Source organism: Balaenoptera physalus (assembly GCF_965194825.1).
Source record: "Balaenoptera physalus genome assembly, chromosome: 1".
Classification (NCBI taxonomy): domain Eukaryota; kingdom Metazoa; phylum Chordata; class Mammalia; order Artiodactyla; family Balaenopteridae; genus Balaenoptera; species Balaenoptera physalus.
This window is the reverse complement of record NC_138882.1, coordinates 169864790-169889707: the sequence shown is the minus strand read 5'-3', so window position 1 is coordinate 169889707 and position 24918 is coordinate 169864790. Positions and strand designations below refer to the sequence as shown.

General features: G+C 47.4%; 1 protein-coding gene across 4 annotated transcripts in view; it reads right to left on the bottom strand.

Moving 5' to 3' along the window:
- Positions 1-24918, bottom strand: part of PHC2 (polyhomeotic homolog 2) — a 102021-nt gene that overhangs the window by 43556 nt on the left and 33547 nt on the right. For all 4 annotated transcript variants that reach the window (XM_082413759.1, XM_082413758.1, XM_082413760.1 and 1 more), the window contains exons 2-5: positions 5874-6080; positions 3106-3264; positions 1572-1649; positions 959-1123 (exon numbers count right to left, since the gene is read on the bottom strand). In XM_082413759.1, the coding sequence (XP_082269885.1) occupies positions 959-1123; positions 1572-1649; positions 3106-3264; positions 5874-6026 (555 nt within the window). In that variant the 5' untranslated portion in view covers positions 6027-6080. The remainder of the gene's footprint in view (positions 1-958; positions 1124-1571; positions 1650-3105; positions 3265-5873; positions 6081-24918) is intronic.

Here is a 24918-nt window from a genome sequence, read left to right as displayed (position 1 = left end):
GAACGGAAGTGCCGGAGCAGGACCCAGAAAAGCTCCCAGTGTCAAGTCCTGGCTGTAGGAGCCGAGGGAGGGGTGGGACTGTACAGTCTTTAGGATAGTGTGTCGAGGAGCTGGAGGGAGAACTCTTCAGAATGGGGGCTGGGAGGCTGGCCTCACAGGGATCTGAGCCCCGCGTAGAGCTAGATGTTCCTGCCTCCTAGGGCGAATGCTGCTGCTTTCAAATGGGAAATTCCGCTAAATCTTAGGAACCTCTCAGCTTCCTATGGGCCTTTGCACCTTAGCGACAGGTGTAAAGGGGGGACTCTAGGTATGCGTGTCCAGGACTGATGCCGTCCTGAGTCCATTCGGCCCAAGCAAGCCCGCCTGATGAATGGTTGACAGGGTGACCCTGATGGGAATGGGGGCCCAGCTGGGAAGGCAGTGGAGCAGCCGCATGTCCTGGAGCTGGCTGCCACCTTCACCACCTGGGCTGGAACACACTTTTGACCCTGAACTACTGGTGGCCAGTCCCTGCAAACACTGTCCCAGTGGGGTAAGACCCCACTTCTGTAGGGTACTTGGATGTTTGTGCACTTGCTTATCTTATGTGTCTGAGTGTACAGACCACCTGGGCACAGATCCCCGCATTCTCTACCCTAATTGATTTTAGGGAGTGGTTTCTGGTAAGAAGAGGATAGTTCTGTTTCACTCTAGGAGGGGAGGGAAAGGAGGCATCATGGGTAACTTTATTTCGGCCTGGAACCCCACCTTTCCTTGAGTCGTGGAGCTTGTACCAAAGCTCCCGCTCAGCCTTCCAGGCCGCCTTCTTGATGCCACCCCTTCTTTCCTGCCAACTGTCCCCCTAGTGCTTCTTCCCCACCCTTCTCTAATCCCCATGCTTCTCTAACTGCCCAGCTCCCAACTTCTCTGCCTCCGTCCTCCCGGCCCACCTGAGCCGTGGCCCAGGCTGGGGACTCACCATCTGTGCCCGCAGATACATCTGTGCTTGGCTTGCAGTCAGGGCTGGGGAAGACGTGTTGCCCAAGAGCACAGCCTGCTGGGCGATGCCTGAGGCTGCTGCTGAGTTGACACTCTGAGCCCGGTTGATGAGCTGGGCTGCTGCTGGGGAGGCTGTCAGATTGATCTGAGGAGAGAGACACGCGAAGTAGGAAACAGGAGGTTCTGTGGGTTAACTCTGCACCCCTTCATCCATTTCTTTCTCTCTGCCTCTTCCGTCCCTTGGTGGATTCAGCCTTCTTTAGGACCAGCTCTGATCTGTGGGCCCTGGATCTTCCCCCAGCACTGCTGCATCTCTGGCTTATGTGCAGAGCTGCAGGGAGGATCCGATGGGGAGAGGACTGAGCTATGAACAGAGGGCCTTGACATTGGAAAGAGGACGGGGAATTATTAAAAGAAGTTAGAAAGCAGCATGCACTTGTTCTTTCTGGCAAGAGTAACAGGTTCCAGCCATGGTTCTGCACGGCTAAGGATTCACCACAGTTGGGTCTGGAAGCCCAAGAGAACTTTGGGCAAAGAGGAAGGAGCCGGTCCTGGAGCTGTGGGCTCTGCCAGCTGCTCCCCATCCTACTCACCGAGGAGGACTGCGCGGGGGTCTGTGCAGACACACTGCTGCCTGAGGTGCTCCCTTGTCTGCTGGCCACCAGGCTTGCCTAGGAAGGGAGAATTCTCATCACTAGAGGCCCAGACCTCCTCCAGTCATGCCCCCCGGCTCTCACCTGCCGCAGGGTGCACTATAGGGCAGTGGTGCAGAGTCAAACCCTTATTCTGGCTCATCCACGTGACCTCAAGCAAGTGCCTCAGTTTCCTCTTGTATAAGGTGGGGATAACCACAGTACCTACCTTGTAGGATTGCTGAAAGGATTACACGAGGCGGAGCATTTACGTATAAGCGCCTGAACCGTCAGCTCTGACTGTTACCAACGTTTCCAGCTCTCTTCAGCTCCCGCCCCACCGTACCCACTCTATCATACCCGGCTCACCGGCCCCCACGTGGAACACCGGGCACGTACTGTCTGGAATGTCCAGCCTGTGTCCTCCCCGTGGCCAGCTTCTTCTCAGCCCGCAGTGTCACCTTCACTGTTCCTCCAGCAGACAGGCTCCCCCCTCCCCAGCAGCTGAGGCTCCCCCCTCCCCAGCAGCTGAGGCTCCCCCCTCCCCAGCAGCTGAGGCTCCCCCCTCCCTACCAGCTGAGGCTCCCCCCTCCCCAGCAGCTGAGGCTCCCCCCTCCCCAGCAGCTGAGGCTCCCCGCTCCCCACCAGCTGAGGCTCCCCCCTCCCCACCAGCTGAGGCTCCCCCCTCCCCACCAGCTGAGGTTCCCCCCTCCCCACCAGCTGAGGCTCCCCCCTCCCCAGCAGCTGAGGTTCCCCCCTCCCCAGCAGCTGAGGCTCCCCCCTCCCCAGCAGCTGAGGCTCCCCCCTCCCCAGCAGCTGAGGCTCCCCCCTCCCCAGCAGCTGAGGCTCCCCCCTCCCCAGCAGCTGAGGCTCCCCGCTCCCCAGCAGCTGCACCCAGCGTAAGGCGGGCCTCCTTGTTACTCAGCCACAGCAGGCTGCTCTTCTCTTCTGCAGAGCTTATCAGCACTCTGGTAGTGAGCTACTTTGTCTCCTCGTCTATTTGTGTTTCTGACTACTTGCTGTCTCCCCACTACAGGCTGCAAGAGGACAGGGTCCACGGCGTGCTCGGTGCCCGACATGAACTCTGGCACGCAGCCGGTGCGTAAAGATTCTGTCGAATGCGTGACTGGGCTCTTCTCGGCCACGGAGGGCAGACAGGCAAGCGGAATGGGCAATGGCCTTCTCCTGTGGACGCCTCCTCGCACCCTCGGCCCCCTCCCTGCAGTGTGGTGAGGCGGGGAGGCAGGCCCCCGCCAGTCCCTCCTCGGGCGAGGCGGGCGGAGAGGTCCAGCCGCCCCGCTTGAGAGCTGTGTGGCCTCGGGCGAGGCGCTTAGCCTCTCAGAACCTCTCTCCTCGTCTGTCAGAGGACTCGGGGTGATGATCACACCCACTTTGCAGTGGTTCTGTGAGGACGCATGGGCACACATGTGCAGTGCTTGCTTTTCCTGCCCCTTCCTTCGGGGGCATCTGCGGCGCTCCTGCGACGTCGTCTTACCTGCTGCACGGCCGCGAGGCTCTGGAGCTGGGCGCTGCTGAGGTGCTGCTGCTGTAGGGCCGCCGTCTGCAGCATGAGGTGCTGCTGCTGGGCCGCGTACATCTGCTGCAGGTACTGGGCCGCCGTGCTGGGCTGCCGGTGCAGGGCTTGCTGGATCACCTGCGGAGGGCGGGGGGGTGGGGTGGCAGGGGAAGAGCCCGCGCTGCAGCCAAGCCTGCTCAACCCCCTCTCTCCCCAGCTGCTCAGATAAGGACCAGGCCTGCGATCCCCACTTGCCAGGGAGCCAGGGAGACGACTGTGTGCAAAGCTCCACACGTTCCTGCCTTGCCTATCTAGTGGCTCTCCTCAGCACACGTGCTCCCTGCTCCTCCCCGATATGGGCTACACACACCGCTACCACCAACTCTCGGGGCAGTGGGAGCTCAGGAGATGGGAGTCCTTCAAGCCTCCGGTGACACTGGGTCCCACGCCAGGCTTGTTAGGTACCCCCTTCCCCGCCGATCTGCAGCCTCAGATGAGTCTAACTGGACAGCGGGGATGATGATGACAGAGGGAACCGAAGTTCAACAAGGCCGGGAGGAGGACAGGGGTGGGAAGAAAGAGACAAGTCCGCAGCGGGGCCTATTCTAGCTTCGAACACACAGCCAGCCAAACCCTTCCGGCAGGGGCTGCCCCCAGCTGCTTGGGACGTCCTTTTGGTCCCTCAGGAGACGGTCCCCCTGGCCTTGCATGGCAGGGACGCTACAGCTACAGGGATGCCGCCTTCCTCTTTTACTCTTTCCCTCCTTCTATCACTCTCTCTTCTGAGCCACCATCTCCCATTCCCTGGCCTTACTGCTATTCCCTCTTTCCCGATGGGACTGGCTGAGCCACAGTCTCTGGGAAACGACAAAAGGCTGCTCTTTGATCCCCTCCCACCCTCCCATCCCTCAAAGCCTCTCCTCCACCCCCAGGAACAAGGAAAAGCAAATGCCTTTCCTCCAGCCATGAGACCCTCTACCTTCTTCTCCTTAGCCCCGTACATTTCTCCTCCCTTCTCACCTGGTCACCCTCCTGCTGTCTTCTCATGGGGTGCCCTACATGGGCCCTCACTAGGCTCTGGCCCACTTCCCACCCTTGGCTCTGCTGCCCTGGCTCCAGGGCTGCTCCTGCCCTGGGTTCTGCCCCAGGCAAGTGAGCCTCTAGTCTAGCTCTCTCCAGCTTAACGTGACTTCTAGGGGCTGGCGGCTCTCGGACAAAACCACCTCTGGGCTCAGATTTGGGGTTCTGTAAAAACAGGCTGATACCACAGATTCTCCATGGGCTCTGGGGTCTCCCCAGATACCTCCCCCATCCCAACTCCTCCACCCACTTCTTTCAGTGTACTTTCCCCTCTGAGGGTCCTGGTTTACATGAGCTCAGTTCTTTTTATTTCTTGTTCTCCCTGGAATTCTTTCTTCTTATTCCCTTTATCTAGGCCTCTTTATTTTCCTTAGACCCGTAAAAGCACCCCCAAGCATCCAGACAGAAGTAGTAGAGATGGACTTTTTCTCACTGGAGGATATCAAGGAACAGAAATAGGAGGCACCCCAATGGTTCTGCTTGGGTGCGCAACACAACTTTGGGTCACTCCATTTGCCAGAGCAGAAACCTCAAATCCCTTTTGCCTAGAACTGTGGTGCGGGGCAGGAGGGCACATCCTAATGTCAGCTGCTAGAAATTGGTGCTAAAATACTCATGTGCAGAGGGGCCAGAGGAGGAGGCTGAGGGAGGCGGCAAGGATGGAAGCATGTTTTATTAAGTGTGAGGCAGAGAGAGCTGGGCGAGGGAAGACTCCAGAGTCACTGACGGGGTCTCCTTTAACTAGGCTTTTCAGGCTCTCTCACCATCTGCTGTGGCTTCTCCTCCATCCCCTAATCCGGGCCTAGGGCCAGAGCAGGCTCATCATCTAGTACATCCGAACTGCAATAGCAAAGCTATTAGAATAAACGCTTCCCAGCTGTGGTCTCTCTTTTCTGCCTAGTTTATCCAGGAGCCTCAATCAGACATCGTAGTGAATAAGAACACAGGTTTGGGGGGACTCAGGTTCAGATTTTTTGTCTTTACCTGGTGACCCTGGATAAGTCACTACCTTCTCTGAGCCTCAGTTTTCTCAATTACAGAATTGTGCCTAATAATAACCATCCTCACAGCTGGAGAAGAAGATAAATAAGCAAAATGCTTCAGACAGTGAGGGGCACATGGCAGATGGCAAAACATGGTCATGACTGCATTTTGGAAGAGTGTGTAGTCACCCGGAAGGCCTCATAGATGACACTTTGCAAACCGCTGCTTTGGGGAAGAAGGCAAAAAGCTGTAAAGACAAGGGATTGTTTGGGGTTCTATTTTGGTCCTCCATATGTAAGAAACTTAGATTTGGTACAAGGCAGTGGTCACTTGGGTAGGGGATCTAGGTTGTGGCTGAGCAGATTCTAGTCATTTTTTCTCTTTGCTATTTTCACTTGTGTGTCCTTTACGATTTCACATGTTTATCCTCCCCAAACGGCACTGTGGGACCTGAGTCACCAGATAAGAAAGGAATTTTCGGATCTGCTAAGTACTCCCACTCTCCCCAACCTTCCCTGATTGAATCCATCTAGTACCACTACTCCTCTAATGATGCACAATTATTTACCCACTGACATACGCCCTTATGCCCATTCTAGATTTAGCACCCCGGCTGTCCTACCAGACCATGCCAACACGTCCTCCTGGCCAGCCCTGAGATGATTAATCAGGTGGCGTTTTACCTGCACAGTCTGCCGGTCAGGAATGCCACTGTACACAGAAATCTGGGGCCCCGTGGGGCGGCTACTGCCGCCACTGCTGCTACTGACGCCGCTGGTACTGCTGGCGACACTCGCGCTGCTAGATGTATGGGGGCCTGGCAGCTCGTTCTCCATGGCCTACGGGAGGGCACAGTCAGGGTGCTCAGGTGGCAGATGAGCAGGCAGGTGCTGGGAGGGAAGAAGCAGAAGGGAAATGCTTAACAAACGTGTTCTAGAGAATACACACATAGGCATCCGCTCTCTACCAGCCTGTGTGGGACTACTTCTGAACTGAGGTCTTGAGCCACCCCTGCCATCAGGACAGGTCTAGGCTTGGCTCACTAGGCGAGGTGTGAAATCAGGTCAGCCTGAATCTAAATTTTGCGACTGTTATTCTGCTAGAGGAGATGAAAAACAGCCAAGGAGGATCCCCGACGATGGGCTTCCTAGCAGTGATCTTAAGGACTGTTCCTCACACCATCAAACTTTTCATCACTGGGGTAGAGAAACTGGACATCAAAGAAATTATTATTTGTCCACATTTATATAGGCAGTTCTTGAAAGAAATGGGATCCAAAATCTAGAGAGAACAGAATGAGAGAAAGAGGCAATAAAATAAACTGCAGTGTTTATTTTGTTTTGTTTTCCAACCAGAAGAGCTTCGAGTATGTTTGGAGTCTGTTTCCTTCCTGAAGTACTCACTGAGTGCTCTCTGATCTAATGCTGAGCAGGGCACCACGTTGAGCAATTTGGTGAAAATCACAGGTTTTGGAGTCAGAAAGACTTAGGTTTGAGTCCTGGCTCTGCCACTTACCAGCTGGGAAACCTTGGCAAGTCACACTTCTCTAACCTTCTGTCTTAATCTGGCAGACACAAGAGTGTATGGATTGTTGGGAGGATAAAGTAAATTAACAATACAAAGCGCTTAGTGGGGTGTCAAGCATATACTGAGTGTTCCTTATGCATTGGCTGTTGTTGTGGTTATTAAAACTGTCCCCAGCCTGTTTCCCACTGTCCGGTTCCAGTAGATCAATCCTCTTCCAAGGTGGAACTGGCAGAGCCTCCTGGAACTTCTATCCCAGTCACTAAGGGTAGAAGTGCCAGAAATTCCTTCAGGGACCAGCCTATGATTGGGACTCAGAACCGGAAGCTGTGCATCCCCTTGAGGCAAGGAGTGGAAAAGGGCTGGGAGAGAAGGAAGGAGTGGTGGGAAGGTCATGCCCATGTCCTAGGTCAAGTTCCTCTCTTTTTCTTCTTTCATGCTATTCCTAAAATCCTAATTTATATATCTATCTATATCTATATCTATATCTATATATGTATATATGCTTTTCCTTCTACCCATTCCTTCTTACACCTAAAAACAACACTTCTTTGTCATCCCATCATAGACATTCAGTTCTCTGCTTGCAGAAGATTATACCAACTTAATAAATGAAGAAAATAATATGATTCTTTCACAGTATTGAGAACATTAGTGCAAAGAACTAAAATAGTCCTTAACGTCCTGCCATCTTCTTCCCAATGCGCTCCGTTTGGAGGTTGTCAGCATTCCTCAGGATGCCTTCCTCAGCCTGGGTGGGTTTTTACCATGGGCTGCAAAAAGTGTAGATGAAGGTTCAAAGACAGGAATGTTGGGGGTGAGGAAGTCCAGGTTACTCCCAGTGGGCAGGCAGCAAGTTGAAGTTCAGAGGCCTATGGCTTCCAAGGCAAAGCAAACAGCGCTCATGACCTGGGTCCTTAAGCAGTGATTTCCCCTAATTTTTATATGTCTGCTTTGACTGCCACAGGGCAAGGCCATCCTCCATGAATTCGCTTTGTCCTGAACTGCACTCAGCTCTGGGCCTCATTTTGGCTACTCACTCGTTAAGGATGCTTATGATGATGATGGTGGTGCAGGTTGAAGAAACAGCAAAGTCTACAAGTATTTCCTGTGCCCTGCTCAGTTTGAATCTACCTTATCTTATGCTCCATGGAAGGAAGCATTGGCTGGATAGAAAGCAGTAGAAGGTATAATTCTGATCTTGCAGAAACTGACAACCTAGTTGTCGAGATGAGGCTCCGTTGGAATTTTGAGGCTCACCAAGCAACAAATCAGTAAATGGGCGTTATATTCAAACTTGGAATATCCCACAGAATCCCAAAGTCTCTTCTTAGTTCAATGCCCCACCTCCCTTTCCCAAACTGTCTATCAGAATTGGGTTTCAGTTCTTGCTTTGCATCCCACCCTAGGAAATCTCAACGGAAGTATTAATCCTTATAACCATAAACAAATAAAATAAAACAAGGCAGAAGCCACAGCAAATTAAGGAGAGGGCAGTCTACATCCTGGATGATCAAGCCTCAGCTCTGTTTTTTTTTCTTTTGCAGCAGCTAGGGCAGATCTTGGGCACAGTATATACTCAATCCTTGATGAGAAATAAAACAAGACAACATTCTAAAGAAAGTATGGCATTTGTTTATGGAAAAACTGCACAGGCAAGACAGCAACTGCTCCCTGAGAGAGAGAAAGAGAGAGAGAGACAGACAGACAGACAGACAGACTGACCTTAGTAACGTGGGGACACAATATGTTTCCTGAGGTCTCTTGCCCGCCTGCCCCCTTCCTTCTGCTAACAAGCATGCCTTTCCCTCCTCTCTTCATCACCTCGTTCTTGGCTTCTGCACCCCCTCTTCCGCTTTCCCCCTCTTCTGTCTTGTTAATTTCTGCCCCTAGCCCCTGGTTTTCCCATTCTTGCCGCTGCCTCCTCAGCCCTATCCTCTCTCACCCCTGTGCTCACGCCCGCCCTCCCTTTCCCCACCCTCCTGTGTGCTCACACTCACCTCTCTGTCTGATTCTCTTGGACACGTGCATATCCCCCCCCAACCCCCGCCCTCTAGCCCTCATTCCATTGACCCTGGAGGGCTGCTCTGGTTACTCAGATGAGCTCTCTCCCCACTCCTGCCCTCTTTTCTCTCTCCCAGACCCTCTCCCAGCTGCAGCCGGCTCACTCTGGGCCCCATTCCCTGGCTCCAGCTCCCTCCCCTCTCTCGTGGCCCCCCTGCCTGGCCATCTCACTCCCCCAGGCCTGATGAGGCACGTCCTCTCCTTCATTCCCATGCACATGCCCTTACTCTCCGGACAGCGCATGCTCCCTCCCCTCCCCTTCTCGCTGGCTGGCCGGTTCTCTCGGTTCCAGCTCCCACTTTTGATGGCTACAACTGTCTCTCCAGTGAACACGCACTCTCTCTCTCTGGCTCCCTCTCAGTCTCTCCTGCAAAGCACACAGGAGGGAAGGACAGACTCTGCCTAAGAGACTAGGGACCACTTCAAAGGAGAGGTAACATTTGAGCTACCTGAACCCACGCTTTCTCTGCTTTCACAGCATAAAGCTGCCCAGTCCCACCTTCCACTCCTTGTCAACCACTTCTAGAACGTTCCCGAATAAACACGCTCCTAGTTTTCCCGCAATCTGAACATCTACCGCATGTGGGGTATGTTTGCTAAGCACTGGGAATTGAAAAGAGGGAGATGACATGGATCCTTCTTTTCGGGTTCATAACTTTTGAAGGCATATTAGAAACGGTAAAACCTAAGGCCTCTTGCCCGGGAAAAAATGCACAGATGTGTAAAAAAATGTACTTACAATTGTAGAGGTTCATGAATCCTTTGAAGCCTCTTCCTTAACTCTGGACTCTGTTTCTTAGTTGGTAGGGACTGGGCACGAAGTACAAATTTAAAGATACAAAGAATATTGCTGACCCTATGCCAAATGAGCGATGAGACCACACCTGCTGGCGTTCAGAAGAGCGGTGTGTTGAGGAGCGAGTGCGGTGTGACAGAGGGAAAGTGGAGGAGGTTACTCTAGGCTTTGTGAGTGCCGAGATTGACACTTCCGCTGGGTAGTTACTGCTGTAGGGGAACAGATGGCCAGCCCTTCCCTCTGCCCATTCTCTGGTCTCTCAATCTTCCCAGGAGAGGCAAAGTGCTGAAGGAGACAGAGCATGGACTTAGCAGTCAGGCAATCCTAGCTCTGGGAATGCTAGCTCTACTGTGACTAGTTGTATGGCCTTGGGCAATGCAGTTTACCTCTCTTAGTTTTAGTTTCCTAGTCTACAAAACTGGGTAATAAGAATACCTATTTGGGGGTGGTATATGTGGGTTAGGATTAATCTCTTAGCTTCATCCCACTTTTCTAACCTTATATTCTACAATGTGAGTCCACTGCTCTGGTTTAGTAGATCTGCTTTTTTTCTCCCAGAGACCACACACCCACGTGCTCATGATTACCTCCTCTGCTCTTTAATTTTGATGAAGTCCAATTTAACTTTTTCTTTATGGTTGCTGTCATATCTAAGAGGCCATTGCCTAATCCAATGTTTTGGAGGTTTACACCTAGGTTCTTCTCAAAGAGTTTTATAGTTTTAATTTTTACATGTAGGTCTTTGATCCATTTTGAATTAATTATTGTATATGGTGTGAGGTAGAGGTATACCTTCATTATTTCTTAACTTTTTTATTCTGGTAAAACATATATAACATAAAACTTGCCCATTCATAATGTTGTGAAACCATTACCACTATCTATTTCCAGATTTCACCACCCCAAAGAGAAACTCTGTCATCATTCAGCAATAACTCCCCATTCCTCTCTCCCCACCTGCCCAGCCCCTGGTAAATTCTCATCTACTTTCTGTCTCCATGAATGTCTATGCTAGAAATCTCATATAAGTGGAATCATGTAATATTTGTCCCTTTGTGTCTGGCTTATTTCATTTAGCATAATGTTTTCAAGGTTCATCCATGTTGTAGCATGTATCAGAATTTCATTCCTCTTTATGGCTGAATAATGTTCCATTGTATGTATATATCACACTTTGTTTATCCATTCATCCGCTGATGCACACTTGGGTTGTTTCCATATTCTGGCCATTGTGAATAACACTACCATGAGCATTGGTATACAAGTATCTGTTTGAGTCCTTGCTTTCAGTTCTTTTGGGTATATACTTAAGAGTGGAAGTGCTGGACCATACGGGAGTTCAATGTTTAGCTTTTTGAGGAACCACCAAACTGGCTATTTCCTACCTCTGTGGTTTTACTCATGTTGTTCCCTTCCCCTGAAATGCCTGCCTTCCATTTTTCACTTAACCAGCTCCTTAGATCATCAGAACAACTTGTGTCTCTTCTGTGAAACCTTCACTGAATGCAGCGTCCTCTAACACTTCTCTTGCTTCACACTGGGTCCTAATTTCTTTCTTAAAGCCATCCAGTTGGTTGACTTACCCCAAGACACTTTGTGCTTACCTCTCTCCTAGCACTTGTCATCACAAGAAAGTGATTTACTTATGTGTCTGTCTTCCCCAATAGACTCTGAACTCCTGGAGAATAGGGATCGTATCCTGTTTTCCCGTATATACCTAGTGTTTCATTCCATAAATGTTTGTTGAACAAAATTGCTTGAAACACACTGTACTCCATCCTACCTCTCACTGGAAAGCTCTGCTTAATTTCTACCTCATCTTCAGAATTCTTGCCAACTACTTTAAAACATATAGCGCTGGTGATTTAATTTCAGTACCTTCAATCAATGGTATCTACACTAATAATATTGATTATTTATTGAGCACCTATTATGTGTCAAGCACTATAGTAAGTGCTTTATATATACACATGACCTCCCTTATGGGGTAGGTATTATGCCAATTTTGTCAATGAAGAACTTATCAAAGTAACTTATCTAAGATCATCACAGAACTAGGATGTAAAACCAAGTCTGATGCCAAAGCCAGAGCTCTTCCCACACTACACCCTCTGAGACCTCACCCATGATCTCACCTTGAGCAATTATTTCAATGACATTGGCCAAAGTCTATATTGGAGCATACTAGATTTTCAGAGGAGTTAAGGAATTGCGATTGCTGAATTTAATCCCTAATTATTAATTAATGTCTATTAAATATTGTATACTTACAAAATAACCTCTCTCTATATATAATATACAAAGGATAATACACAAGTGTACCCACCAGTCAATTTAAGAAACCGAACATTACCACAATCTCCCTTGTTTTTCCTATGCAAAAGAACCCTCGTTTTTGGGAAAGTGAGTCATTCAAGGAGATAGGGCTCCGCTGACTGTCCTGCAGCAGCATGAACACGGAGGCACCCCCAGAAAACCGGCTGGACTCATGGTGGGGATTTGCTCAACCAGAGGGCTGGAGTTTGCCCTAAGGGGAAATCTGAAGCTAGGGTCCTGCCATATGTCACTTTCTCACTGGTCTCCTGGTGGAAGGGAACTTGTGTTGCAAAGAAACAGAATTAATTAGGAAGCGTGGAACAATACAGCAGCTTTCAAACTTTTTCTACTATAGTTCCCCTCTTTGAACCCAAGCTTTCAAGGCCTTCTGCCTCAAAGCTCTGCTCTGTGGGCTCAAAGCTCTGAAGGCTCAGTGAGGGCCACCGAGGCACATGTGGAGTCTCCTAGCACGCCGAACTGGGGCCCCACGTTAGAAAATCTGAACACTTAAACTCGCTAGGCTTTAAGCATTTTACACACCCCTATTGAATTTCCTGTTAATTCCTACCCTTATTCCTCCTTCTAACTAGTTCCTTACTTCTCCCCCCAAGGCCACCCATCCCTGTGGACTCCCACTATGAACCCAAGCCAAATCTGATTAATGGCTATAACGTCTAGAACTGAGAGTCTGTTTTTCTCTGGGTTCCAACTCACTGTGTGGTTTTGTGCGAGCCGGAGCTCGGAAGGCTGCGATTCGTACGTACTTTAGTCAGTTTTCCCCTCCCAACCGCGAGGGACCACTTTGAGTGATGTGCTGACTGTAACCAGCTCCAGACAGGGATCTGATTACAGGCCTCTGCTGCCCAGAGGGCCTGAGACCGGCAGCTGGAGAAGTGCTGATGGTCCTGCCCTCCCAGGAGCCACCAAGTCTGGAGAACACTAGGCCTTTGTCCCGAGGGTCAGGGAAATCCATTTGCTGCGGATTACAGCTGTGACAGAGGTTCCAGGGAAGTAGAGGGGAAAGAAACTGAAAACGGAGCCCTCCAAATGGAGCTTAAAGCCCTGGGGCAGAGTGGGGTGGGCTTCTCTTATGGAAGCAGAGACTGACAGGCGATGAGAGGTCTAGTTCCCCCCCGCCCCCCCCCCGACAGAGGCTGCTGCTGTTATCACCCCTGCAATGGCTCGGGGGACAGAGTTTGAAGAGGCAGGCGATGCTGTTCTTTGCTATGGCTCTGCCTCTCCTCTGGCTGCCTCTCTGTCCAGGAATAAGTCAGTATTAGCAAAGTGTTCAGGCTCTCTAGACTCAGGGGCCTGAGGGGAGGCCTCCTTATGCCTCCTTAGTTACTGAATCAACCTAAGTGTCCTGATTTGCACTGATCTGATTATGCCTCTGGCAGCTGTCTGAGGTTACTGATACATTGGAAGCAGTCCAAATGGATTCAGCTCAAACCACTGCAGAAAGTTCCCTCTCTCTCCCCAGTCCTCTGCATGTTGTCTCCTTTAGTGTCTCTAGAAACCCAAGCAAATAAATGAGGGCTCACAAAGCAGAAATGAAGGATGAGAAGTTAAAACTGACCACACAGTCCTAGCCATCAAAATCGAACAATTTCATTGTGAAACAGAACCCAAGAAATAAATTTAAAAATTTTTTAAGAAAGCCCTGGGATGCATTTATTTATTTTACTTTGTACTTTGAAATAATTTTAGACTTACAGAAAAGTTGGGAAAATAGCCAAGAGTTCCTATATACTCTTATGAACCACAGTATAATGATTAAAACCAGGAATGTCACATAGATACACTATTATTAAACAAATTACAGACCTTATTTGGTCCTTCTTCTGGTCCAGGATATCACATAGCATTTGGTTGTCATGCCTCCTTAGTCTCCTCCAATCTGTGCCAGTTTAGTCTTGTCCTGTCTTTCATGCCATTGACATTTTTGACGAGTACTGGTCAATTATTCTCTAGACTGTCCCTCAATTTGAGTTTGTTTGGTGTATTTTTTTTTTTCTTCTCATGATTAGAACGAGGTTAGCCTTTTTTGGGCAAAAATACCACAGAAGTGATGTCGTGTCCTTCCCAGCGCCTCATCTCAAGGGATACATGTTATTGATAGGTCTATCATTGGTGACGTTAACCACAGTTACCTGGTTAAGGGCAGAACCTCATAAATTTAAATGAACAAACTTTTTCTGAAAGCTCATTGTTTTCTTTGTAATTTAGCAAGTGTTTCCATAACAAGCTGGTGCTGGTTGGCTGAAGAATGTAAAGAGGAACAAGAAGGATTTGATCTCTTGTGGACGGAACATACAGTTAATGCCACGTTATGTAAACACTGAGTGTTTTGCGGTGGAGGCACTTTAGTCTCACTGTTCTAAGACGGGGCAGCCGTACAGCCTGCATCGCCTATGGCAGGGACTGGCACTTCTGTAACGGGCCTGAGAGCAAATATTTTAGGCTCTGCCGTGACCACGCAACTCTGCTGGGCAAAAGCAGCCACAGACAAGTCCTAGTGGAGTGGGGCTGTGTTCCAACACAATACTAGTTACAAAAAGGGAGCTGGGCCGGGTTTGGCCTGCGGGCTGTAGTTTCCAGGGCCCCTGATCTGTCCACACCCACATGGCTGACCGTGTACCTGCAGCAGGTTGGCTAACAGCATGGGCTTTGGTGTTAGAAAGACCTGGCTTCAAATTCTAACCAGGCCACACATTAGCCGTGTGTCCTTGAGCAAGTTAAGTCATCTTTTGGGACTCAATTTCTTCAGCAGTGAAATGAGACCCCATTTCCCTCATGGGCTGGTTAAATGTGATGTCTGTAAAGCACTGAGGCCCATACTTAGCAAACAGTAAGCATGTGATGAATGGCAAGGCTGCGAGCCTGATTTGGGATTTGGAAAATGATCACTTTAAGCATGTTAAATAGTGAGGACCCCATAAGTTATTTTTATCATCGGTCACAGTCACGCTCAAAAGTCTCTTCATAAAAAACCATGGTCTGTTTTACCTGTTTAAATGTTTGCCTCTTTTTTAAAGGGCACTTTTCCAGAAGGCTCTTTAGGAACATAAGATTTAAAGACAGCCCATCTCTATATTGAGCAAGAACACGTGCTCTAGAGCCAGCCTGCCTGGGCTCAACCTTCAGCTTCCCAGTTTGACTCTGAGCAAATTAGAAAGCCACTCTAGGCTTCAGTCTCCTTACTTGTAAAACTGGGACAACAACACCACCTTGTAGGGTTATTTGGAGTATTAGATAGGTTAATACATAGACAGCAGTTAGAACTGTAACGGGCACTTAGTAGACACTTAAAGAATGTTAGCTGCTGTTGTCATGATATTATTAATTATTATTATTATTGACATTATTAAAGGTTCTTCAGTCTTAACTCCAGGGTTTAAAGAGGGATGCTATTCTACTGGTTTCCCAGAAGACAAACTTGGATCCAATCATTATGTTAAGTTGGTGCCTAACGTTAGGACATCCATCTCTTTAATTTCCCAGCTAGCCATCATATACTGTATCCATGTCCTTTTTTCTCTCACTTCAAATATTGCCTGTTATGGGCTGAACTGTGTGCCCTCAAAAAGATGTTCAGTTCCTAACCCCCAATATGTCAGAATGTGGCCTCATTTGGAAAAAGGGTCATTGTAGATGTAATTAGTTAAGATGAGGTCATACTGGCATAGGGTAGGCCCCTAATCCAATCTGACTGGTGTCCTTATAAAAGAATGCAATGTGAAGAGGCAGACATACACAAGGAGAAAACAGCCATGTGAAGATGGAGGCAGAGATTGGAGTTATGTTTTCATAAGCCAAGGGATACCCAGGGCCACCAGAAGCTGGGAAGAGACAAGGAAGTATGTCAGAGGGAGCATGGCCCTACTGACCTGGATTAAGACCTTGATATTGGACTTCTAATCTCCAGAACTATGGGACAGTGCATTTCTGTTGTTTGAAGCCACCTAGATTATGGCATAGAGAGAGAGTAGGTTGGGGTAGGGTAAAAGAAGACTATTTCTTGAGAGGAAGACACTTTAATTTCCATCAATAACCTCAAACTTAGAAAAACCTTCTTTTGTATGTCTGGTGACAAAGTAAATTCTTCATGCTATGGTTTTAGTCAATTCTTCCTTGTTTAGTTTTAGTAGAGCTCTGCGTTCCTGGGATTTATAGAGAGAAATCTCAGGAGTCAAGGCTATAAAAAGACCTCTATAAAAAGCCTCTCCGTACTAAGTTTCTCCACAGAGCACACATGCACACCTCCCTCCCCCATTTCCAGAGCATGCCATTTTCTGCTACTCCATCTCAACCTTGAACCGGCCCGATGCTGAGTTAAACCATGGTAGGCTAGTCTTTCTGCCACTGCTACTTCTTGACAAGCATAATTAAGCCAGGACAGGGATCGTGGGAAACAGCCAGGCTTTCAAGGTAATTGTTCAAGGGCATGGAAATTTATCTATAAAGTCTTCACCAGCCTTTTTTTCTCTTCTTCTTGTCCTACCCTCCAAACTGGATATACCTCAGACCTACCCAGTGGTTCTACAGGTATCTCTTGACTCTTTGTAGCACTTGAGGTTAAGAAGTTAGCTCACTCTGTGAACACCAGGGTCAAGAGTACCTTGGAGAAGCGGGGATTATACTGGGGCGCTGCCACCTGAGCACGCTCCCCCCAGAGCTTATTCCAAGAGTGTAGCCTTCCTCCTTTAGAGTTTCCTTTTACATCCCCTATGAGGAGATTAGGAAATGGGACTTTGATAGATTATAGAGAGATAGGTTCCCTGGGATAGAAGTGGTACCTCCTGTCATGAAGACTCTTGGTCTGTATGTGAATGATCTTTTATCCACTAGGAGGCCAGTGGCTTTAGGCCTGGTGCTGGTAACCGATAATTCTTGCCATTTTGGGGGTACTTGCTCAGGGACAGGAGCTTGATATGCATGATTTCATTTATTCCTCACAACAAACCTATGACACAGGGATTATGTCTTCATTTTTCCCACAAGAAAACTGTGGTTCAGAGAGGTCCAATAACTTATGTGAGGCCATGCAGCTTGCAAATGGCGGGTGCAGGATCTGAAACCAGGGTTGCAAGTCCACACACAAGAGGCAGAGTGACTTGTGCTCATTCCAGTCTAGGCCTCTCTGGGCCAGTGAGTTCTCACCAATTTAATTTGGCTCCTATTGCCTTCCTGATAGACTGTCTCACAGGCGTTATCTCAAGCAGGGGGTCAGTCCACAGCGGGCCTGTCAACTGTAACTCTTCCAGGGCTTGCACACCTGGAGTGATAACTGGGGCGTGTTTAACATTTGTAGGTCTTTCCTGTTCCTATTTTCAGATATATTATCTTACTTAGATATAAGCCTGGCCCTGCTGGCAGTGTTTACAAAATCATTTGCACAATCTAATTGAAAAGTAATACAAAACAAAAACAACTGCCCCACAGTCCTTTGGGGAGTAGGGATGAAGGAAAACTACCTTTCCCGAAAGCCCACTATGTGCCAGGCACAGGCTCAGGGAGGCAGCTCGATTTAGAAGAAAAAAGGATGAGTTCCATATTCAGAGAAAGCTGCTTTGATTCTTGCCTCTGCTCTAGCTAGGAAACCTTAGACAGGTTACTTAACATCCACAAGCCTCAGTTTCCTCATCTGTAAACAGTGCTAATGATACAGATTTTCAAGAGTTATTGGGAAAAGCAAATAATAAAATGCAAGCAAAGCACCTAGCACAGTGAATGGCACAGAAGAGGCATTTAATAATTATTAGCCTCCCTCTGCCTGCTTACTCTTTCTGGCATTGTTTTGGAGTAGTAATTACTGCTGAGGAAGCAGATGCTGAGTGGTCAAGTGACTTGCCCAAGATCACAAAGCTATTAAGTGGCATAAACCAGAACAGTCTGAGAATAGAACTCAAGTCCAAACTGTAAATATGGGAGGTGCCTTGAACGTGGAGAGGGGAAAACGCTCGAAAAATTTGGGCTTTTAATCCTTTACAATTATTGAACATACTCTTATTCCAGGCTTGATTATAAGTTCTTCCCCAGAGTCCAAAAAGCCCCATTCTCAAACTTTAGGAATTTCCTTCCTATGAAAAGGGGGCAGAAAAAAAGGAAAAAAACCCCCACCCCACCTACAGGTGAAACTGGAAGAAGTGGTAACCAGGTAGACTTAACCATGGTGTGCGTGGTGTGTGTATGAGAGGTGCGTGTTCACGCATGTGCACTCATGCACACGTGTGCTGGGAAGGAAAGGGGAAAGCGAGAGACTAGAAGCTTATTAGCGTCTGCTATTTCTAGCTTAAGTGCCTCACACAGCTCCAAGCTCTGTGCGGTAAGAGCGCTTCAGAAATCCAGAGAATAAGTGATCAATAAACACTGTTCTTGGGGCTACTTTTCATGCAGTGATTGGTTTGTCAGTTTGTAAGGTGTCTGGACTAGTACTAAGCCTACATTACATTGTAAACAGGTGTATAACTTGAGATTTTAGCCTCCTTCCTCCACGCCTCTCTTCCCATCTTCTTTGGGACGGTCCCCTCCTTAGGCCCTCACTGCTTCAGCCCAGCCCACCAGTTGAAGGACTTGGCCATTCCTAAGAGGCTTTCTCTTGCTGTGCTTCTCTGCCCCAGCAACTTGTCCTGGCAGCTGTTTCATAGCTTTGAGATCACAAAGCAATTGCACAGTCCCCCCCACAACCCCAGAACCGACCCACCCCCCCCAGCCCAGCTCCGGGCCTCCTTTCCCTCCTTTGTCCCAAATAATAGCCTCTAATTGCTATTAACATTCCTCTCTAGCACACACATAAGGCATATCTGTGGTCAGCCTGTGATCTACTGTCACCACCAGTCTTTTGTTTCCTATTGTACTTGGAATGTTATGTTCTATCCCATTTTATACCCATGCGTTTGCTTTTCTTCTCTTGGCATAGCTTCTTGTATTTCTAAACCATCTCACTACTGTTTGTAGAAGAAAACTATCTAAATGGGGTAGGTCCCCCTCAATCTTCTACTCTTTCCAGTCAAGTATACGTTTACCCTACTTTATTCCTCATATTTATAAAACTTAGGTAGCTAATTTTGATAGCTAGAATAGGACTGCAGAGTGGAAATTGTAAGGAGATAGATTTCAACTCAACAGAAAAAAGTGCTTACTAACGGTTGGAGTTGCTAAAAGTGGAGCGGGCTGGTTTGTGAAGAAGTGAGTTTCCAGTCGGCAGAGGCAGTCAAGCAGAGGGTGAGTCACGGCAGGTGTGATCCGTGCAGCGTTTGCCTCTAGGGTCTCTTTTAACTCTGGTAGTGTATAACCGTGAAAATATTTTACTGGACACCAGAAATCCAAGTGAAAATGTAAGTTTTTGCTTATTTTTATAGTACTTCCATTTATGAACATTCTAAATGCTAGTCTTGTTTTTCAAGAGGCAGGTCAGCTCCTAACTGGTTTTCATCATTCTAGTTACCAACAAAAAGAATAAACTCCATTAGTGTGAACTTCCTGATTCTCATCATCTCAAATGAGAAACTATTGTTCTTATTTCATGGATGGGGCAGCCGCAAAGTGGCTAAGTAGAGAAGCTGATCATTTCTTTTGTTGGACTTTCAGAACACTGGTTAAACACAAAACTAGCTCGCCCAACCAACATCCCTCCCTCCCCTGTTTGTTGAACAATTATTATGTGCTTGGGACTGAATGAAATACAAAAATGATTCAGATATTGACTCTGGAGTTAAAGTTTATGAGGAAGAATAAGAAAAGTACATAAATAAATATGACAGGAACTGGCAAACTTTTTCTGTAACGGGCCAGTTAGTAAATAGTTCAGGCTTTGAGGACCACATATGGTCTCTGTTGCATACTCTTATTTGACCCCCGTCCCCCAACCATTCCTAGTTTGCTGATCCCTGAAATGTAATAAGGTGTAAAGTGATAACCTTATTACCTTTTGAATTAGCTAGAAGTTTCATTTGGGGTGGGCCTGCAAAGATGGGTTTGATTGGGACTTTGGAAGTGGGGAGGGGGCATTCTAGGTGGAAGGAGGTCCTTCCCATGACATGCTGTCCTCCATTTTCTATTCTTACAGCAGAGGTTTTCAAAGAGTGGTCAGTATCATCTGGGAACTTATTAAAAATGCAAAATTTCAGGCCCACAGTGGTTCCCAAACTTTAGCATACCTGAGAATCCACCTGGAGAGTTTGTCAAAACAGACTACAGGCCCCACCTGCAGATCTGTGATACTGCTGGTCCAGGGACCACTGTCTTGGAGAGCATCTGTCACATCTGTACATAGGGTGCTGACGTTGCCCTGCACCAGGTTCGTGCTATTTAGTGCACGTACTCAGAAAGGGGCTTTGAGCCACCGTAAGTTCAGGATGACTTTTTCCCCTGGGGCAGGGGCTTCGAATCTTGTTAGGCTCACCCACTGGAGGTAGTTAGTCACCGTGGAGGGCTGTCTGCTTGGGAGCCTGTTCCCTTCTGCGCTTGCTTATTGGCACACATTCTGTCTTGCTCCTGATACATTTGTATATTTGTATCCCTGTTACAAAATGGTCCCCTCCCATTGCGCAGGGGACTACCTCCACTGATCAGGGCAAAAAAAAAAAAAAAAAATGACAGTGCTTCTATTTTTGCACTTAAATTAAATGACTTCTAAAAACTCAGATGTCAGGCTCAGAGAGACTGAGCTGAGGAGGCGGGTAGAAGGGAAAGACAAGCCAGAGAGAGGACACAGAGGAATCTCAGAGGAGGCTGTGGGCAACCAGACACAGGAGGGGTCATTAATCTGGCAGGCACTGAATGGTACAAGGCAGTTAGCTTGCCTGGGGTTGTAGCCAGCCAATGAAGTATGCAGCACGGCAATGGAGGGTCTAGTGTAAGGGCAGGGTCATTGCTAGGGAACTCAAAAGGAGGACAAGATAAGGGAGGTTAGAGGTGGGAAAGCCATCTGGGACTAGCAGGAAGAGAAAGGAAAGTACTCATGGTCTCTATGGATATTCATTACCCCGTGGAAGTGTCCAGGTGTAACTGTACACTTGTCAGGGCTTGCCATGCTGCTATTCCAGTATACAGTCTTGAAAATGATCTAAGTGCTCCAAAGTGCATGCGTGTGCACATGTGTGCACTTGCGCATGTGTACACACACACACTCGCTCTCACACACACACACAAATGCTCTCTTCATGTTACTCTTCATTCACCTGCCAAGTCCAACCAGGCAGAAGGGTAGGCTGAGGACTGCCTGGCTGAAAAACAGTAGGACCACATGCCTAAACACCGGTGGGGTCATAACAGACACAATCCCAAACTTCAGTTTACGGGGCTTCCTTCCACATTTGAAAGCATGCTTGGATTTCCTCTGTCACACGCCTCATTCACATGCACATTCTCAGGTCTGTTCTTTGCAGGCATTCTGCAGCCACGCGAATGGGGTCTTATCTGCCTACACACACTCTCCAGACACATTCATTTATTCATCGTCACTTGGAGTCACTCTCATATATTAAGCACTACCTCCTGCTTCTAAAAATCACTTCAAATGTCAGAGTTGCTTCCATAGCTCCTGTTCCTGCTGTCTGTAGGAACTGCTAGCTTTGTCATTCTTATAAGAAAGGAATATGTACCAATATTGGCTTGACTGAGTAAAGAGCCCAACCCAAAGCAGATTGTCCTACCGTGGGATGCAGGTTTGTGGCCGTGGTGTCCCCGCCTTCAAGACCATCCCATTCATCTCTCTTTGTTCCACTCCCTCTCTCTTCCCGCACAATGCTGCAACCACACACTCCGGGTTGGGAAAAAAAAAAGACAGCCTAATTTCCTGATGATTATGTTGTTACCTAGCAACAGCCAATCGGGGGCTGGGCTTTTTGCCTGCAGTATTTCATGCAAATAGTTTGGAGAAATTGCAGGGTAATCCAGGCTGCTTAGTCTGTCTTCTCAGGGGACGTATTACAGAATAAAACCAACCCAAAAGGGGACTACTGAAGCCAGGCACATGCCTCAGATAGCAGGCCATCTGATCTCTTTTCCTCACCCCCTCTGCCCTGCACCCCCTGACAAAAGAACGTGGGTCCCACAGACAGACACTCAGGGAGGCCAAAAAGTTGAAGAGAGGCTCATTAGCAGCCATCCTTTACCCTGGATCTCTGTTCTGATAACTGGAGCCCAGAGCAACCTCTGATACTCTGGAAACCCTACTTCCCCGGGAAGGCAAGAACACTGCATTCTCAGTAGTCGTCTGTAGAGGACATGAAGGAGGAGGCTCCACAGCCCTCCTGTTCAGAAAGGAGCTAAAACGTGGCACTTCTAGCCTGATTTAAGATCCTCATCTATGCCCACTCTGGCCTGTCTCACATGGGAAAACCTATTATTCACAATTGCATTCTTCCTGGTGCCCACTGGCAAATCCTTACTCAAATGGTTGAACAATGAGAGAAGCCACATCACTCAGAAGACCCCTTAAAGAGGTTTTCGTTGTTGCTGTTTTCCCAACAAGGATTGAGCATTTGATATAAAACGTTGTCAGGAGTCACACAAACCAGCTTTCTGTAAGGCTTAGGGGCCAGTTCACTCAGATCTGAACTGGTGTCATAAAAGGTGAACTCAGAAGACAGAGTGTCCAGGTCTGTCTCCCCTAGGGGAGTGGGCCAGGCTTCAGATGGTAGGGATCAGATTTCAGTGGTTTGTTTTGTTGTAGTTGTTGACTCAATGCTCAGTAATCAGCTGCTGGATAGCTCCTCCCTGTTGTCTTAACACCGCCTCTAGCCAGCAGTCTTGCAAAGGTGTGTTGTTGGTTACATGGTGAATAGCTAGAGCAGCCCAAGTTACCACTGGGATGGAAAACCAACTCAAAATCCTTATCCTACTCACTTGTGCCTTTTACATATTGGTAAGACAAGAGATAATTACACTTCAATCATTATAGGGAGGTGGTGACAGCTCTTCAACCTCTGACATTCACAGCCTTGCCATCCAGAGCCGTATTAAGGAACCAAAGAAAAGAACTGTCAATCTGCCCTTGTTCAGAAAGGCAGAGTTAAGGAATCCCACTCATCTGGGGGGTTGGAAACTCTCTTCCCACTCCAATCCTATGGTGAATTTCAGAAAATTCTTTGAGTCAGGCACATTTATCCTCATAACCTTGGAAATCATACAATAAGCCCCATTTTATAGAAGAGGAATCTGATGAGTAACTTGGTCAAGTGATACAAGGTGGAAAACTGGGATCAGAAAGCTGGTCTTTTTACTCTGAAGTCTGCATTGTGACATCCAGATCATCCTAGACCATACCCAAGTCTTTACAGCAGTAAAAATAAAGGAAAAAAGGGAACAGCAACAGAAAGCCACTTTTCAAAGTAAAAAAACAAAAAAACACTGAACTTTTTGCATGTAATATAGTGAAATATATCTTCAGTGATTCTTACCTCTGGTTGCACATTAGAACCACCGGATGATTATGTCAGAAACAATTACACCTGGGCCACAATCCAAAATAATTAATTAATTATTTAAGAATTTCTGGGGATAAGGGGGAGGCATTGTATTTTGGAAGCTTCTCAAGCACAATTGCTATGGAAAATGGTCTGGCAGTTTCTTATGAAAATAAACATATACCTACCCTATTACTCAGAAATTCCATTCTTAGGAACTTAGTCAAGGAAAATGAAAACATCTGTCCATAAAAAGTCTAATACAAACATGTTCCTGGCAGCCTTATTCATATTAGCTAAAAAACTGTGGTACATCCATACGGTGGAATACTAGTCAGCAATAGAAAGGAACAAACTATCCGTCCATACAGGCAACACCATGGATGTATCTCAAAAATGCTATGCTGGATGAAGGAATCCTTACACAAGACTGCAAACTGTATGGTTCCACTTATGTGAAGTTGTAGGAACAGGAAAAGTTAATCTAGGGTGGGAAATATCAGAGTGGTGATTACCTCTAGAAGTGGGGGGATGGGGGAATAACTGGAAGCGGGGACTTCCGGGGTGTTGGCAATGTTCTATATGTTGATAGGGGTTGGTATTACATTAATGTATATTATATGTATACATATACATAGTATATGTATCTGTCAAAACTTACAGAACGGTGTACTTCAGATCTGTACATTTCATTGTACATAAATTTTACCTCAAAAGAAAAAAGAAACAAATATTGAACTCCAGTTAATGATATGCATGCTGAAGTGTTTAGGGGTAAAGCATTCTGATGCCTGCAACTTACTTTGAAACTGCATAAAAAAGAAGCTAGACTCATGAATGGATAGAGGATGGATAGTTAGATAGATATGTGATAGGGCAAGTATGGTAAAATGCTAACTGTAGAATCTAGAAAACTATACGTATATAATATTCACTGTATAATTCTTTCAACTTTTTCATATGCTAAGAATTTTCATAAATAAATAAACTTTGGGGGGAAAAGCTCCCCAGGTGATACCAGTGAGCAGACACTGGGATAAAAGACACATTTTAATTGTCTTAGTTGAAAAGTACAAAATGAATAATTCTGTGTCCCTAATCTCCAGAGATGATTGCAATCACCCCCTCAACACACACACACACACACACACACACACACACACACACACACACACAGAAAAGAAAAAAAAATCTGAAACCCTGGAATAATGAATAAATGGTCAAGTTGAAATAAGACCTCCTAGAGTCAGGCTAAATCTTATAAGGACACTATGGCCTATTTCACACTGGACTTAAATAGGACACATCATTTGACATATGGTCTGATGAGACAAAATGTTTGAAATGAGGACAGCTCTGGAAAATCAAGCCAATACGGTGGCTATACTTAAGCTCTAGAACTGGAAACCCTTAAACCATGCTCAGCAAGTATAAGAGTGAAGTGCTATTCACTACTCAGCATTTGGCTTAAAAGCTCCTATTTAGCCCCTGATTCTCTTCCAGGGCTTGTACGTCTAGGCTTCTCAGACTGTAATTTTCCCTTCTCCATTTTCTCCCGGTTGGACCACAAATCCATAGGGATCATGCAGGGTCGGGCATTAGAGGGGGAGAAGCTGG